The 16,154-nt window shown below is 48.3% G+C and overlaps 1 protein-coding gene across 2 annotated transcripts; it reads right to left on the bottom strand.

Annotated features, from left to right (window-relative positions):
* Positions 1-282: 282 nt before the first annotated feature.
* Positions 283-15,081, bottom strand: LOC144124557 (uncharacterized). Of its 2 annotated transcripts, XM_077657304.1 has the most exons (6): positions 14,929-15,081; positions 6,838-6,979; positions 4,840-4,889; positions 3,976-4,013; positions 2,686-2,890; positions 283-1,481 (listed from the first exon to the last, which is right to left on the bottom strand). In XM_077657304.1, the coding sequence occupies exons 3-6, from the start codon at positions 4,859-4,861 to the stop codon at positions 1,303-1,305; spliced, it is 444 nt and encodes a 147-aa protein (XP_077513430.1). In that variant the 5' UTR covers positions 4,862-4,889; positions 6,838-6,979; positions 14,929-15,081; the 3' UTR covers positions 283-1,302. The 2 variants fall into 2 exon arrangements, with proteins under 2 accessions (XP_077513430.1, XP_077513429.1); XM_077657303.1 differs by lacking the exon at positions 6,838-6,979.
* Between the last annotated feature and the right edge of the window lie 1,073 nt (positions 15,082-16,154).

Here is a 16,154-nt window from a genome sequence, read left to right as displayed (position 1 = left end):
GTCTGTCGTCCAGTATTGAGGATCGCTGCCGCCGATGGCAAAAGAAGGACATCAAGCAGAGGATTGTTTTGCACAGCTCATTTTATTGAACATTCGATTCACATATAAAAGGAGTCGCGTTTTCACATCGCAGAAATCGAGATCTAAAATACTCATTTCCTCCAAATGGAGCACGCGGCAAAAAACAAGCGCTAAAGGATTTTGAACGATCTGACATATTTGAGACAAGCTGTAACAGATGATACATGTGCTCATGATGAAAACGGTGACTTCTAATATTGCTACACATGATGACATGACTGATATAATTGATGAATTCACAAGCATTTGGCAGCTTTATAGTTAGCGAACGTTCGTTTGCTATTGTTAATGAACACTTTCAACAAATAAGTAAAGCAAAACAATAGCAACAACAGAAGACAGCTGTAAAACTGTGCAGAAGGGTGCGAAACACTAGCCTCGCGTTCACGCATACAAGCAAGGAATTTTCCTCACTGGTGCAAAAGTTACTTGGCTTCAGCCGTGAAGCCGGCTTGCGCCACGTGTTCTCCTTTGTCCCTCGTGGTGGCAATGACAGAATTAAACCTGTTTATATCACACCGGATATGCAAATATAGAATTTATAGTTTTGTTTTTTTAACTCCTGGGTTCAAGGAACACCACAGTTGATCCTTGATTAGCTGAGTTTAAAGATGTGTAGTAATGTAGAGTAAGCGTAAGCTTTCAGAGTAATTCTGATGCGAAGAAAGGGCCAACAAGGTCACAGATTGCACAGTAAGATATAGTTCGCACACAATACTGCGGAAGAAGGTGCAATACCAGCTATGAACGAACCCCACAGCATTTTTCAAGACAACACTTCATTCCAGACAATCGTTTGAATCTTACTCACTGTTCTTTAAACTGTCGCCGGTTGCACAATTCACATTCGCTGAGACTTCTCCTTGTTTCGTTTGTTATCACAATATAACGAAAACAACTGTGCCGCAGCAGTGAAGAAATATAAGCAAGAATGCCCTTTTGCGATTTGAATAACATCGGAAGACGAAGCTTACAGAGAGTGTAGCCACTACCAGCTACAAAACTCGCACAAGTAGAATAGTATATTGCAGATTTGACTGCCATCGCCGAACTCATGGCCGCCATGCATGAAACCGCAGTTGCGAAGAGAGGTCGCGCAACTAGGCCTAGCGAGCGTGTTGATTCATGGCCACCGCAGTGTCGCCGCTCTTCCACTGAAACGGGCCGTGGGGGGTGGAGGGACTGCATGCACACCAGCTGATGATCCTCCGTGCAGCCGTCCTAAGCCTTGCTCTTCCTGGCTCCAGCGATGAGTGCAGCTGCCTTCTCGACGTCGGCGTCGGTCAGGAAAGGCGCGTCCGGGATGCCGATGTTGTCGTTCACGTAGAAGAAGTCCGGCGCGTTCGTGCAAGGAACGGCGTCTTCAGGGAATGCGCACGTCAGGCTCAACTGGTTGAACACTGCGCAGTGAGAATGCATATTGAGCGCCATTGTGCCAAAGCCGCTGGCAGTCGCACAGATCAGACCTCAACAAACTTAGCCGGGAAGGGGAAAAATGGGCCTCACTGCACCACTTCGTTCTCGCGATGAGCGCTTAGTCCCGGAAGGAAGCAAGGTATTTTTTCAGTAGGGGCCCGATGTTATGTCTTGTATCAAGGGGGTTTCAGGGCGATGCATGCAACCTCCCCCCCCCTCCGCCAAAACAAAAAAAGAAACAAAACGAGCGCACTGCTAAGAGAATTTGGGGTGATAATTTTTCAGAGAAAAGGCTCGCCAATCAAAGATGCATTGTGCACCTAGATTGCCCTACGACACGTTAAGTGGCCTACAGGTTACAGACATGTATTGATTTAACAGATGGTTCTCGTCTCCGGAGGAGAAAAATTTAGGGAAGAAATCAGCGATCGAAGGGGACTAAAAGAAAACAAAATCAAACAAAAGAACAACGCCACAGAGCTCCTTTGCCGAGAATAATACCTCTGAAAATCTGGGCTCCCAGCCACATTCCTTCTGCGAGTAAATTTTTCAGTACTGACTGCCGGAGGGCAGCACTATTGTGAGAAATGAAGAGAAGGCCTTTCTAACACAACACAAGCGCTCACAAAGATACAAAGAAGAAAAAACCAACACTTCTATTATGTTATATTCGTTCTTGGTCATCTTTTTGTGCTTTTTAACCATGCATGAATACCGACCAACTAGCCCAACTTCTCACGTGTTGCCATAATCCATGAAATCTAAATGCGCGCTGACAGTCGGTAGGTTCTCCCCAGTCGTTTAACCTTGAGAGCACAGAAAGTTATCTGAAGCCTTCGTTGACGAAACTGACGACAAACTACGCAAGAACTAAGATTGCCTGGTGATGGTGGCAAGACAGAGACCATCGCGCGCTACCTTTACCATTATTTAGCTGTTAGGACACCCCAGCACGCGTATATTTCTTTTGAAGCAAGCAGAAAACAATAGCCGCAACAACAATGCAAGAAGTCTTTAGGCAAAAAGGGAATATTTTAAAGCGTGTGAGGGAGTCTTATGATTGGAAATTGTCTGTTTTTCAAAGCTGCCGAGCTTTCATGCTGCTGCAGGGAATAAGGGCTTGAAATGGAGGTTTTCGGTTCTATTTTCGGTTACGGCGTGGAACATCATTGAGACAGGGAGACTCACTGGTCTGGTTGCCGCAGAAGAAGCTGAACTGCTGCACCTCGGTGTGTCCGTCGGCGTGCGTGACCACGTTGCAGACGTGGAAGATGAGGCACTCGTTGTCCACGTCGGCGAAGTAGCCGTTCTTGGCGGGACACTCGAATGTGGTCTTGATGTTGCCCACGACCAGCTCGGCGCCGTCCGGCAGCTCGTACGCGGCGCGCTTGCTCTGCGGACGGGGCACAGCTGAGCTGGCGCGGAAGTATGGATCCGACTCGTATGCGCGAAGGCGCTTTGGAGGTGCCTACTGCCCATCCTGTACGCGAACCCCTAGCGAGCAGCTCAGCCAGAGGGCACTGCAGTAGGCTTCGCTTCAAAGCTAATCGGCTAAAGAACCTGCTGAAGAAAATCAATCCGCGACATGTCCCGAAAGAAGACGTGTCAAAGCTGATACATCTGCTTTTCCTTGTTCTTGGTGTATTTAACCGTGTTCCTTGTTTCGGTTCATTTCTTAACTCCACTTTTGTCGTGACATTGTTCAAGTCGTTATTTTATTGTTCCTCCATTTAGGTGCAAATAGTGGCCTGCACTCTATTTGTAAATAAATAAACAGTAATGTCGTTGCGCTTTAAGCCGAACTTCTATGATACGCCTTAAGGTCTCATGCATAGTCCTTGCCACGGAAGCGGACACAATTAAGACTCAGATAGGAGGGCGGTAGCAAGACGAGACTATACGGAGGACGACATGAACTACAAATATCGTAATTCTACTATTTCACTTTAGCTGCAGCTGTGTGTTTTCGGTTATAAGTAAGTGCTTAACATTGTTTACGTGAAAAAATATAGAAGTATGCTTGATTTCAAACCGGACACGAAAGTTCAACTTTACAACTATCTCAAGCAAAACCATACCACGTAGGTGTGACATGAAAAAGAAAATAATGAGTCTCCTTGACAGATGTTTGCATTAAAGCACCTAGTTTATGCCATTTGTGTGCTGTTGGGCCGTCCGTGTGGCAACATTGTCTCCGGTAAATCGCGGTGCGCACTGCGCGCATGCGTTAGGCGCAGTTCCACTCATTAACTACAGTGCAACCTTCCGGCAAGATTTAGCTATGTTAGTTAAATATTTAGATATGTTAGTTGCAAACTAGTGTCTGTAGTTATTATGACAATGTCCGCAGTGCTAAAGTATGGGTTGCAGGAGGGGAAATCCAACTATATTTAGAACTGCCTGTGAATTAACCCCGTGCGCCCCCTGCAAGGAATCGGTGCTTGTTCACCGATACATTCAGAAAGTGTGCATGCTTACTCTGGGCTTGGCGGTGACAGCAGCGGCAACAATGAGAGCTGGAAAAAATAAACGAAATTAATTTTAGTTTTAATGGGAAAACGGTTTCAACTAGAGCATTCGAAATGTATGCAACGCTCAAAGATGTCTGATGCTCAAATGGTTGGCTTTTAGAAAGACATTGTCTTTGGCGCGCTTTCCAGGTTTAACCAGGCAAAATGATTACAAAGCAAGTGGACGTGGAGTTTGACAGTTCTAAGAGCCGTGCGGCAACACAGCAGTAACGCAAGGAAGACGGCACGTTATTTAGAAGTTTTCAAAAACGTTCCTGCCGAACTAAAGCGCAGCCAGTTTTTCATACAGGCCTTTTTCTGGGCGCTCTGAACTTTTCTTGTTTTTTTTTTCTGTGTGCGAAGTGTACAAAAACCGCTGAGTGCCTTTTGTTTATACTAACACCCCGGACGCTCATTGCAAATATTATACATTAGTTATCTTCTGATGCCGTTGCAAAACGTTTTAGCATTGTTTATTTCCATGGAGCGATCAGGAACAGCCAAGGCTATGAGGTCCGAAATGTTTTACACGTTTAACTAAAAGAAGGAAATATTAAGGTTCGCAAAGATTGACATATGCTCATCTGCTTCACCTTTACTCGCACTACGGCGACTAATAAACCGCTTTGGGCATGCATTTTTAATTAGTGCTGGTTTCGGATAGCCCTCCCGTTTATATTGTTTGAAAAAGTACTGCACTTTACAAAGGGCATGAAGAACCGTAAATGTGAGCTTTAACTCGACGAAGGGAATTGTTGCTCGTCTTCAGGCTTCTCCTTTTCTTTAAGTGCACCAGCTCCCTTTTCTGTTCGAGCGGAATCAGGCTGCTTACCGAGTGCGACGACGAACTTCATGGCTCCTCTTGTGTGTGTAGCGTCGGTACTGCAAGGAAGAAGGAAAGAGAGAACATATTTCGACTGACGCAATAACAGCGAAACAAGGCAACAAAACCCACTGAATCGAGCGTTGCAGACACGACTGAGTTGTGCGTGAGATGCATAATGGTCCGGAGGTCTTGAATGCAGCATTAACACGCAGAACAAGAATCAGTAATAAGTGGCTGTTTCTTGCTATATGAATTAGATTATTTACTTCGTGTTGCCCTGATAATATAGCAGTTGTTTTAGCATGGGCGATGGCGAAGTTACTTGGAAGGATCAGAGAACCTATGCCGTATTAAAATCTCGCAAACAAGTGGAAGTTCATGTATGACACGCCTTGCATCTGCTGAGTGTTCTGATTTCCCACACATGCTTCTTCCCTCTAGTTTGAACATTTGGCTTCTAGCCCTTGCGGTCATTGCCTTTACTGCCGGGCACCCCGCACGCGTGCTCTTTCGTCCAGTACGCCTGTGAGGCCCCGTTGGGAGGAGCTCAACGCGACCACCGGAAGAAGTCGTGGCAGCCTCGAGCTTGGACGGTCCAGCGCTCCCGTTGAGTCTTCTCGCCCGGGGCGTGCCCTTCCATGGTCACGAGCGAGCGAAAGGGCAACCCTCTTGAGCGAGCTCGTCGCGTGCCCCGGGTTGGCACCCCAACCCTTCTCTCAATCCGGGAGGGATTCCCCCTCGTAGGCAGGGCAGGGAAGCAGCCCGTGCGCACGGTTCATCCGTGTGTCTCGGCCGATTCCCGAAGGAGAGTGCTCTCCGCCTGGCGCAATCGTTGGGGCCGCGTGCGTACGAAGCGAGCGGCAAGGAAACGGTGGGCGACGGAGAGCAGCAAGGCCCTTCAACGCGTCCAAAACCGTTCTTTCTTTAGGCAGCTTCTGTCGCATGAGAAGACTCTCAGGAGACATATTATCGCTGACTTGTTTTCGTTTTTCTCTCTGGAGTCCGACAGGGCAGCGTACTAGGTCAGCGACTTTTTTAAATTTCCATTATTGATCATTCTCGGATGACTGCATTGTATATCGTAACGTGATTACGGCATCGACCGTCATTCCTTAAAACAGACCTTGGTAGGATGAATGCTGTTCCATTCAGCTAATGTCCCTTAATGCGCCTAAAACGAAGCTAATGTCTCCCCCACCGTTCTACTCGCATTCCTGCAACCTATTTTCTCTATAATTCCAGCGTGGAATTTACGACTGCTTGAAACTACCTTCGAGTTCATCTATACTTTGACTTAAGTAACGTTACACAATTAACCGCGTTGTTCGGTATCAGCTTATGGCGCACACGGTCTAAGGCCCAACATTAAACCTGCATGTACACACTAAAAGAAGATTGCTTATGTCAACCTAGTCCTTCAATAAATTGAACACTCTTCCGGTATATGGCATTCGGATCAAACGTACACCATTCCCTGAGCAACAGTGGTATTTGTTTCATACTACACAAGTGCATACATTTCATCAGCGCCACGTTATCAAAACCTCGCGGCCAGGCTAGAGCCACTATCATGTCGACGCCAGTTTGCTCACTAACCGTTTACCACAAGATGTAGCGACGGCGACATCTTTCGGCCAACCATGTAATCTCACCGCACCGTGACAAAGATATAAAAGTAAAATGTCTAACGCAAAGCTCCTCGCCTTGTGCAAAATCACAAAAAATAATTCCTCGGACAATAATAGACTTGTATAGGCAACCATTACTCATCACCATCAAATGAAATTTATAATTTCAAGATAATTTGCTCAAGTCAGCGTGAGTCAGCCGATCTTAAATTGCATGTTCTTATGCTATGTCCATTAAGAAACTATGTTTATTGAATGATTTCCTGTGCAGTTTTTTTATATGCTGTATGAGTTATTTTTTAAAGTGGGCTTTCTCCGTGCCTTATGAACACCTCCATGTAATCCTCTCGTGGAGATCGCAGCCATCGATGCAAACCTCTCCGCCGTCGCCCGATCCACGTCAAAGAACCACAGGTGGTCCAAGCGATCCGCAGGCCTCCCGTGTGGCGTCCCTCGTAGTCCTCAGCGTAGCATCGACCACTATCGGCGTTATTCCAGCCGCGTGCCTCAAGCGAAGCCTGGGAAGGAAGAGCGCTTATGGCCACGAACGGCCGAAGCCGGGCAGAAGTTGCGCAACAGGACAAGCGGAAAAGAAGTAAAGACGCGGTGTAGGAAAAGAGCACGAGCGTGATGCAAGTGCGCGGCACGTTTCCTCAACCTTGCAACACAGTGGGGAAACCGCTTGGTGAGCGCGATCGGGCCAGCCTGCCGACTGCCTGACGGGGCGCGCTCTGCTGCACTGTGGTGTGCACGTGCAGCTGCGGAGGGCCAACCTTCGCAGGGCAAGAAAATTGCAGCTTCGACAGATGCTTGCAAATTGACCAAGCTTCACATCTCTTGCGTTTGCACCCCAAATTACGAAACGATGCTTTAATGGTTCTCGGATAATTTCGAACCTATTGGAACGCTTTTGGCGTGAACCGAAAGTTCGTTTGTAGTTGTCGCCTCGACCGAAATGCGGTCGGTTTGGACGGGTACCCAAACCTCAACTTTAGCCTATTAATACCTGCTTGGCAACATGAGCCAAGTATGGAAACATGTGCACCAGTCTACCAAACCGGGTAAAATATTTTTGTGAATAATCTTGTACACTTGACACAGCGGCTGTTTGCGGCGCTATTAGATTTATTGCGCACCGCAAGTACGGGCCTTCCATATGACCTTGAAAATAATAGATGGGCAAGACAGTGCTTGCCTTCCCCAATCGCCCTTCGTCTATTGCGCTGTTATAACGAGCTACGGTCCTTGTTATGCTTGGGAGAATAACGACTTTAGAAGCCACGTGGGACCGTATGCTTTTCATTTCGGGAAGAAACAATGCACACGAGGGCTGCAGCAAAGGGCTTCGTATTGAAGGCGATATCGCTTAACGCAGAGCGACGAGGTCTTAGTACACCAAATTGCGCGGACACTGGCTCCATCAGTGACAGGAAGAGCGGCAGAGGACGCGTGCATGCGGTCACGCGGCACCACACGATGCAGATCGCCACTAAGCAACGCTTGGCAGCCAGCTTATTGGCATGCCTGACACGAGATCGGTGCTGATACGGTCACGCGGGGGGGACGAAACAGGAAACGCAGAGAACACGCACACGGCTGTCCCACTTGTGCCAGTAGACGCCAGAACATGCAGCGTGCAGGAAGGTCGCGACCAGTGATGATTTAAGCCCGTACAACTAAGCAGGCAGAGTGATTTAAGTAGAGAATTTGCGTGGGTAGGATGTCCGGCGATGACTCGACAGCGGGGCTGTTGTAGATCGATGGGAGAGGCCTTCACCAGACAGCAAGATGCAAGCTGACTGATGATTATTCTTGCTGTTAGTTAAAAGCAGTTAACCATTTCAGAGACAAAGTATGCCAAAAGCTGACAATGAGTGATTATGTGAACAGTAAGCCTGACGATGCAAAATTTTGCCGAATATTGGCCTCTCAGGACTTTGTTCTTATCGTGAGGTGTTGTACACAGAAAACTTTTCAGCTTTTTGCAAAATAAGGTAAAAATGAATAATAAACATGTGAATTAGTAATTAAATCTAGAAGGCCATGCGTTTTACCTAACGTATTATACTGAAGATATATCGAGCCGCGGGTGAACTCGGTACGTAAGGATTTTATTTGGGGGGGGGGGGGGGTATCCTTGTTAATTGTACTACAGAACAGCACGGATGCATCACCTCAATCATATCTAATAATAATAATAATAATAGGTTTTTCCGATAAGGAAATGGCGCAGTATCTGGCTCGTATTTCGTTGGACACCTGAACCACGCCGTAAGGGAAGGGATAAAGGTGGGAGTGAAAGAAGAAAGGGAGAAAGAGGTGCCACAGTGGAGGGCTCCGGAATAATTTCGACCACCTGGGGATCGTTAACGTGCACTGACGTCGCACAGCACACGGGTGCCTTAGCGTTTTCCTCCATAAAAACGCAGCCGCGGCGGTCGGGTTCGAACCCGGGAAATCATAACTTCTGAGAACGGGAAATCGATGCGTATACTAACACGACTATTGAGAAAAGATTTCTGGCAATGTGCCTGTCACTTATACGCTAGTTACAAGTATCAGATTGCGAACTAAGGTTTGCGATTTTGTTACAAATACTCAGGACTTGTACATTCTTTTTGTCTATCACTCGGACTGGCGTTTGTTGTTCACTCTCAAGTAACTGCGGAGCGGATGACGCGACAATGACAAAGAAATTCCGTGACTTGTCCCCTGCATCCACACTGTCTGTCTTGCGTAGTATTTGGTTCCCGCAGTTCACATCGCCTGCCTTATGTGATCGATATAATTCAGCTTACGCGAGTGCCGCTGCTCTCCGAGTACACTTGCAGCTTACATGGTTCTGCTCTTTGAAGCAACTAGACAAGTCAAGTTAAAAAATGTCCTCGAAACAGCGTATGTGACACTACCTAAGAAACACATGTTGGCACATTACCGCCATCGTTAGCCGCCGCAACGAACAGCAAGAAGAAAAAAGACACGCGCTCGAGAGCATAGTCGATGTGTTGCCCGCCAGCAATGCGCGTAAAAAGGGGATCGTTAAAGAGGAACCCGACCTTGCGATGACCTTGCAAAAGGAAGCGATGGGCATGAGCTAAGCGTCCGGACGAGCACCATTACCATGCCCCCGTACATCGCCGCGTTCGTTTGCGAGGTTTTCCCGGAATGTCTCTGCGCTACACGTATGCGCGGGCGTGCGCGACTCGTCAAAGTTCATCTGACCTCGCGTGGGCTCTGCCTCGCGCCGCGAACTTTCGCTGCAAGACTCCTCGTGAATCTCGTCCGCGGCTCCCGTGCGGTCTCGGCCACCGGCGGATGCAAATGGGAAGGCCGGTTGTCTGTCAGGGCCTTGACATTCACTGACCCGGAGGCAAGAGATGCTGACCGGCGAAACCTCCTGACGCGTGCGCGTGTGGGAGCGCTCGGCGTGAATAATCGTTGAAAACGGTGTGCTCGGATTCCGAAATTTGCTGTCGGACAGAGGCAGATGCTCTCTTGAAACGGACTACGGATGTTGAGGCGGATGTTTGTTTGCGAATCTAGGGATGACTGACTGGGACAGACAATTGCAGGGAGTAGAAGCTCTTCTGTAGGCGCTCGTGCCACCGACTAGGGCAGTCAGCTGGAGTACGCATTTTTCTAGTTTCAGCTCTATTGTTCAGTCAGACCGGCATCGCGTGTCTCTGGTGAGAACAAGGACGCGCATGCGTTTAGCCCTTGCTTAATGAGCGTGAAGAGGTGTCTTTGTAAAAAGTGTATAGCACCCTTTGATAAAAGATAATGCTTTTCATGTTTGTTTGTGAATATACCACGCAGATCTTTCACTGTTTCAACTTGCAACGCCGGCAGGATATGCCAATGATTGGTTATTGCTCTAAACTAGCGCTCATAAATGCTCTATGTACCTCTGACGGTAGAAATTGCACTAATATCAATAACTGTATTTTGGAAGTAAAAGAGTAAAGAATACAATTAAACGTGCATGCAGAATGCTTTAAGATCATACGCATCAAGAGGTAATCCTGCCAGCAGAGTAACTATTGGCTTCCTCGGGGTTATTGCTGAATCAGTAGTTAATGCGATCACTTTCAATGTGCCTCGGTGTGTGTACGCGTTTTTATCGCATTGAGCTCAATAGGTGCCTTGAATTTGGGGGAGGGGGCAAGTTTTAGTAGGTCAGTAATATTATTTTTTGCTGTAATTCAATTATTATTTCATGTTACTTCAATGTAAGTTCCAGACACGACGAAGTGCTATAGGTCGTTTATCAGGTTTTTATCCCATATTTTAACTATGATCCATGTTTTGCAAAGAGTTAGCCTGAGACAGCAGAGGTGTGCTTGTCCGAGAAAAAACAGTTAACCAACACCTGCAGCACGACCCACTCATCCAACGCTAAGTATGTGCATCTTCGTGGACGATGTAAGCTTGTTACTTTTGTCGAACGCATCTGCTCTACGTGATTTCAGCGCAGTCATTCTAGCATTTTGTGCGATGAAATTTTGTAACGCCGAAGATAAACTAGGGTGGAAAATTTGCAAACGAAAGATCGACGGCTGCATGTATTGGAGACGCTATCACGAGATGTGGCGATGGGAGCGAAGGTCCGCAGCTGTTTACGGACCACTGTACAGTGCATGCGAGAGTAAAATTCCCTCTTCAGAGAATTGCACTACACTGTACGTAGACCTTGTGCACAGTAAGCACCTTCGGTATTTCATTTTGCTTTGTTTTTTTTTCAGTTTTGCTAGACAAAGCGTCAGCATTTAAATTGGCCTCGCTTACTCCATGAACCTTTTATTTACAGTACGTCTAAATTATGCCTAGTGCGATAGCGATTGTTTGTGTCCATTCTTTAGCCACAGCAACATGGGCCACATGTTGAAGTACTAGCCGAATTGCGGATGGTTATTAATATTCTGAAGTGTACCTATGTTAGAAGTGTAACGCAATAAACGTCCACATTCTTTACTGTAGTATGAATTTGCACATTAAGTTCTCCCTCGAGCCTCAATTTAACTACTTCAAGTTAAAAATCAGCGAAAAAAAAAGTTTTTGCCTTCATACGAACTGGATGACGTGTATATCGTGATCATGCGAGAAAGATGAATTTGACAAGCGCAGCGCTTTACAGCAGCAGTCATGCAGGGGATAACCTGATGAGGCGGCTCAAAATGATCCATAACGCCTCCAATAAGTTCATGTCCGGAATATTGAACCAAGTACCATTTATTGCGATGCTGCACAATGAGAGCTATGAAGCGATCGCGAGTTCTTGCATCCTTGCAGGCTTCAAATAAAGCCGCGTGTGCCCTGGACCATACAAGCCTCCTAGACCCCTGGATGGATTAATGAAACCCCTAAAACACCCGAGGAAGTTCATTGCGCTATACCACGACTCGCCAGTTTTGTCCTTCAGACTATACCTATAGTCTGATATCGGCCAGGTGCCGTGTCGACACCTTTCATATAAATCGAAGGAATGTTTGTGCAGTGACCGATCATGGTAATTGGAGGAACCTAGTAATTAAATTTTGGTTGGTTTCCCATTGATCAGATTTGGGCACATGAAAGTTATGCCTGGCACAAAAAAACACCTAATTTTACTGGAAGTTTCATTGAATATGAATGCCTCGGTGCAGTCAATGTACAAACTAAGACTGCGCGAATACCTGAAGTTGAGTTTTCCGTACACTGAAATAAAAACTAATCTGGTACGCACGCTTGAGCAGTGAAAGGAAATCAGCTTCGCTCCCTTTTTTTTTTTGTTGTTGTCGAAAAACCTCATTCTCTCCCCTTGTCCTCTCTATAATTCTCCGGATGACAATGGAGGTATGCGGCGAGAAAGCAGGGAGGGCGTGTCCGTGAAAAGCGCGGTGCCGGAGGTACGCTTCGCCCGCTTCTGATTCGGAGAGATCATGCGCTAACGTCATTTTCGATCAAGTAATGCCACACCGAGAAGAAAAGTCTCCTCAAAGTGGCCGCCAAGCCACACGCCCACGAAGGCAACCGTGTTTTCAGCCAATGCCTAAAATAAGACCGAAACCAGCCGGCGCAATCACGTCGCCTTCTATTCACACGTTGACGCATGAGGGAGGAGGGGCACCCCCGACCACCGGCAATCGGCCAACGCGGCTCTCTTGTTTGTCACGGGGGGGGGGGGGGGGGGGGGGGGGGGGGGGGGGGGGATCTGTATGAATATGCGCGCGCGCGAAACACGTCGCTTGCAGGGCCCGATCCAGTCGCAGAGGGGTCACCCCGTACGACGAGAGTGCTGACCCGAAAACGCCCTCAATCAAGCGCTGCCTCTTCCAGATGACTGGCGGCATCGGCCGCTTAACGCGCCCACCAGCAACATCACCAACGCTCTCGATACGGGCGCCGTTTCTGACGAGTCGTCTTTGGCGGCGACGCGCTCCATTGGAACCTGCGAGCGGCCAACTGCGGTTGATCTGCACTCAAGGTTGCCAGACGCTGGGTATAAGCGCGGCCGCCGTTGCTGCTGCTGAATTTGTGCCCCTTGTTAACTCCGAAGGGCGCAGCGCACTTTCTCAGCGGCGATAAGGGAAAGGCGGTAAACGCATTCAGAAAACTAATTGTGTAGAGGCGGTGCAGAAAGGCACTGGAGACCAACGTCATCTGCAACCTTTCGCAATTGAAGCCATTGACCGCCTATGGCTATTCCGGTTAACTCCATGACGCGCTCCGGGGTGATGCATCCGTCAGCTGCCCAATCATAACTCAGGCGCCACGAGACCTCATATCTCTTGACTGGGAGCGGCGTTTTGCGCAGTCATTTTGTGGCATTTGTAGGCCTTGTTTGATTGCTTTCACTTATCTTTGTTGACCTACTCGGTATCTTAACGCATCAGTTCTGGCAATATTTTCAAAACGTAGACCCTGTGCGATATTACTCAAATAGGCTTCCCCACCGTCAAGATTGCTGATCTCGCTTTCCTTGTAAGTGCAAGGCAGCAGCGCAGTGCATCATACTGTTGTCCGCACCAAACTTGAGTGTTCGTGATGCTTGCCGCCCCAGCACGGTCATGGTAGTTTCGGCCTGATCGTGGCTTCTTTCATCTCATCTTCCTCCTCTTTTTCTGTCCCACCGTAACGGACATGCTGAGGCCAGACCCCGCTGAGCCATGTGAATACAAGGGCCTCACGACAGACAGTGCCCCCTTGATAACATTTTCCCTGACAAGGAAGCGGCCGCGGATGTTGTCTCCGCTTAGCTGTCATTGTAAAAATGCCCTGCAGGCCTTGTGTTCGAGCAGTTCAGGGAAGTATGAGCTAGCCGAGTGATAGCAGGTCTATAAGGCACGTCCATGTCCAGCAAATGTGCCGTAAGGGGAGGTCTATTGGTATTGTTACCGTTGTTGTTTCGTCATTGTTACCATGATTGTTGTTGCTGTTGTGCTTTACGATCGGAACGCAAAACAGAGAATCAGGAAGCGGACAAAAGAGATAAAATTATACTGCACTGTACTCGACACTGGACTGTAGAAATAAACGAGGTTTGAAGAGTGCACAAGGAAAGAAATCGATCAGAACACGCACTAAATCCTCGAAAGGCAGTGAACATGAAAAGAGCGATGGGAGCCCATTGCGGGCAGCGCAGCAATCGAGAAACAGCTGATCAGGGATGCATTGACTTCAGTCGTCGAAACTATTTCAGAAGTAAAGCTGAGACGAGGTTCCAATAGAACCAAAGTGAAGTTCCTCTCAAATACAGCATGCGAAGCAGGCAAAAGTGTTCAAGCATTGCGGAATACGCTACATTATAGTTGAGATTAATACAGCAATGTAGAGTTCAGCTAAAGATGACTTGTGACCGCATCTTCGTCATTCTGTGGAATTATGGTGTCACCCACAATAAGCATACGTCCATTTGTCTTGATATCTGGTATATAGGAAAGCGTTTTCGGTCATGCCCGCATGCAACGACTCAACAGTTGGAGCAACGAAATAGACGCCGAGTAAGGTCAAAAGCAGCCGGAGGCGGCTGAAGGCAAGGCAGGGGTAACAAGATCAAGAACATTACACATAATAACGTAGAATTCGAAACCAACTGTACTGAATATTTGAGAGCGTCCTCCGTTTGCGCTGTGTTTCCGTAGACACTGGCAGATTTGCGCGCATGCAATTGCTAATCAGTCAAGCATGCTTGCCTTGATGGAGAGGCTCAGTGTGCTGTGGCCTGATACCAAGTCGCATTATCACAAAACCTAGAGAAGAGCCTGGCCTAATGCTGGTAATGAATACGTATTATCAAGTATCCAGAATCTCCATTTGTTTGAGAAGACGTAACGGAACGGGCGTAGGTGAAGCAAAACAGAAAGTTCACGTGGCTGTTGTGGTAAGAACAATTAAGTCTACCAGTCGACCAGTTGGTACTTGAAGTGAAACCGCTTTCTCGTAGTGTACACCTGAAGATCCAGCCCCGCAGTCCCCGCGCTCCCCTCACCTGACGATGCTCTTTCAGCGGTGCAGTGGTGGTCCCTCTTCCGTGCTCGGCTCGCTTAGTCCGCACACAGGCTGTCAGACGTCGACGCCAAGAGGCCACTCGTACGATGCTTTTGAAAGCGGGGACACTCGCGCTGTCAGTGCTGCCTGCTCCAGACAGGCGAGCTCTTTTTATACGAGCCTCGTGCAACATCTCTCTTTCTTTTCTTCCTGCTGTCATGGGGAGGAAGCTACGTCACTTCCTTTAGTTCCCCCTCTCCCCCCTCTTCACGCCGAGACAGCGCATCACACGTCGTTTCCCGAAATCATGCTTCGTCTTGTTTGGTGGCCGTGCGCCTCGCTTTCTCCCTTCCCTCCCCCACTGCCATTTCTTGGACGAGTCGGGCACTCGCATTATTCGCGGCGCGCTAACGGCACCCTCTCTCCTGGGACATCTTCGGCGGGTGGCCTTCACGCGTTCACTACTACATCGGCGGCAAACATCACCTCCGCGACGTCACAAACGCTGCCACCGTCGACGCCGTCCCGACTGCTAGAGAAAGTAGACAACACGTGCTGCCGCAGCACGTGGCCGGGCTTCCTTTGTCGCCGTCTGGGCCACCGAGGTCGGCGAAGGTCTCGCTCCGACCGAGGCGGCTCGCTTGACGGACAGCCGCCGCGGACACTCTTGCGTTGACCCCCACGCGTGACCCGACGCCAGGGGAGAAGGCGCGCCGGTCCTGGTCAAGTGGTCCTCGCCAGAATCGAGCCGTGCGCTTCAGACGAGTGGGGCCTTTCTTGTGGTGTCTCCTAAAGGGCTGTGCGTGCTTGTTCGGTGAGAACTAACGGGTGGGCTATGCCTCCCTCTCCCCGGATATGCTTCCCCTTTTGGGTCGGCGCTTCACCTGAGTGCCACTTCCTTCTCATGGGCATCTTATGAATCCTAGATCTGGGCAAACGAACAGAACGAAGTCACCTCAGGTGCAGAGGTTTTGTTGACGTAATTAACATCTTACTTTCTCTACCGGTGCCACTCGTGCTGACGTTTGTACCGTGGCTATAGTTTAATTCTGAGCGACTGCTGTATCGGCACAGCGTAAAAATATAGCGCGAGTCCGCCTGTGCATGATATAATTTAATTTGTGCTTGTTTTAAAGGCATTTCACATTTTGTGCCTCCATGCAAACAAAGGGTGGGCGGGGTAATCCCGCAACAGAGATTATTCCATGACTCATAATAAAGGCCCGC

This window comes from Amblyomma americanum, chromosome 3 (genome assembly GCF_052857255.1).
Source record: "Amblyomma americanum isolate KBUSLIRL-KWMA chromosome 3, ASM5285725v1, whole genome shotgun sequence".
In the NCBI taxonomy this organism is placed as follows: Eukaryota; Metazoa; Arthropoda; class Arachnida; order Ixodida; family Ixodidae; genus Amblyomma; species Amblyomma americanum.
The sequence above is the reverse complement of the archived record's forward strand: the minus strand, read 5'-3'. Positions and strand labels throughout refer to the sequence as shown.

Coding starts and splice junctions, on each gene's coding strand:
- LOC144124557 (XM_077657304.1), bottom strand. CDS start 4,861: ATGAAGTTCGTCGTCGCACTCG. Junction 4,014..4,839: donor GAAGTTCGTCGTCGCACTCG/GTAAGCAGCCTG, acceptor TATTTTTTCCAG/CTCTCATTGTTGCCGCTGCT. Junction 1,482..2,685: donor CTTCTGCGGCAACCAGACCA/GTGAGTCTCCCT, acceptor CTCACTGCGCAG/TGTTCAACCAGTTGAGCCTG.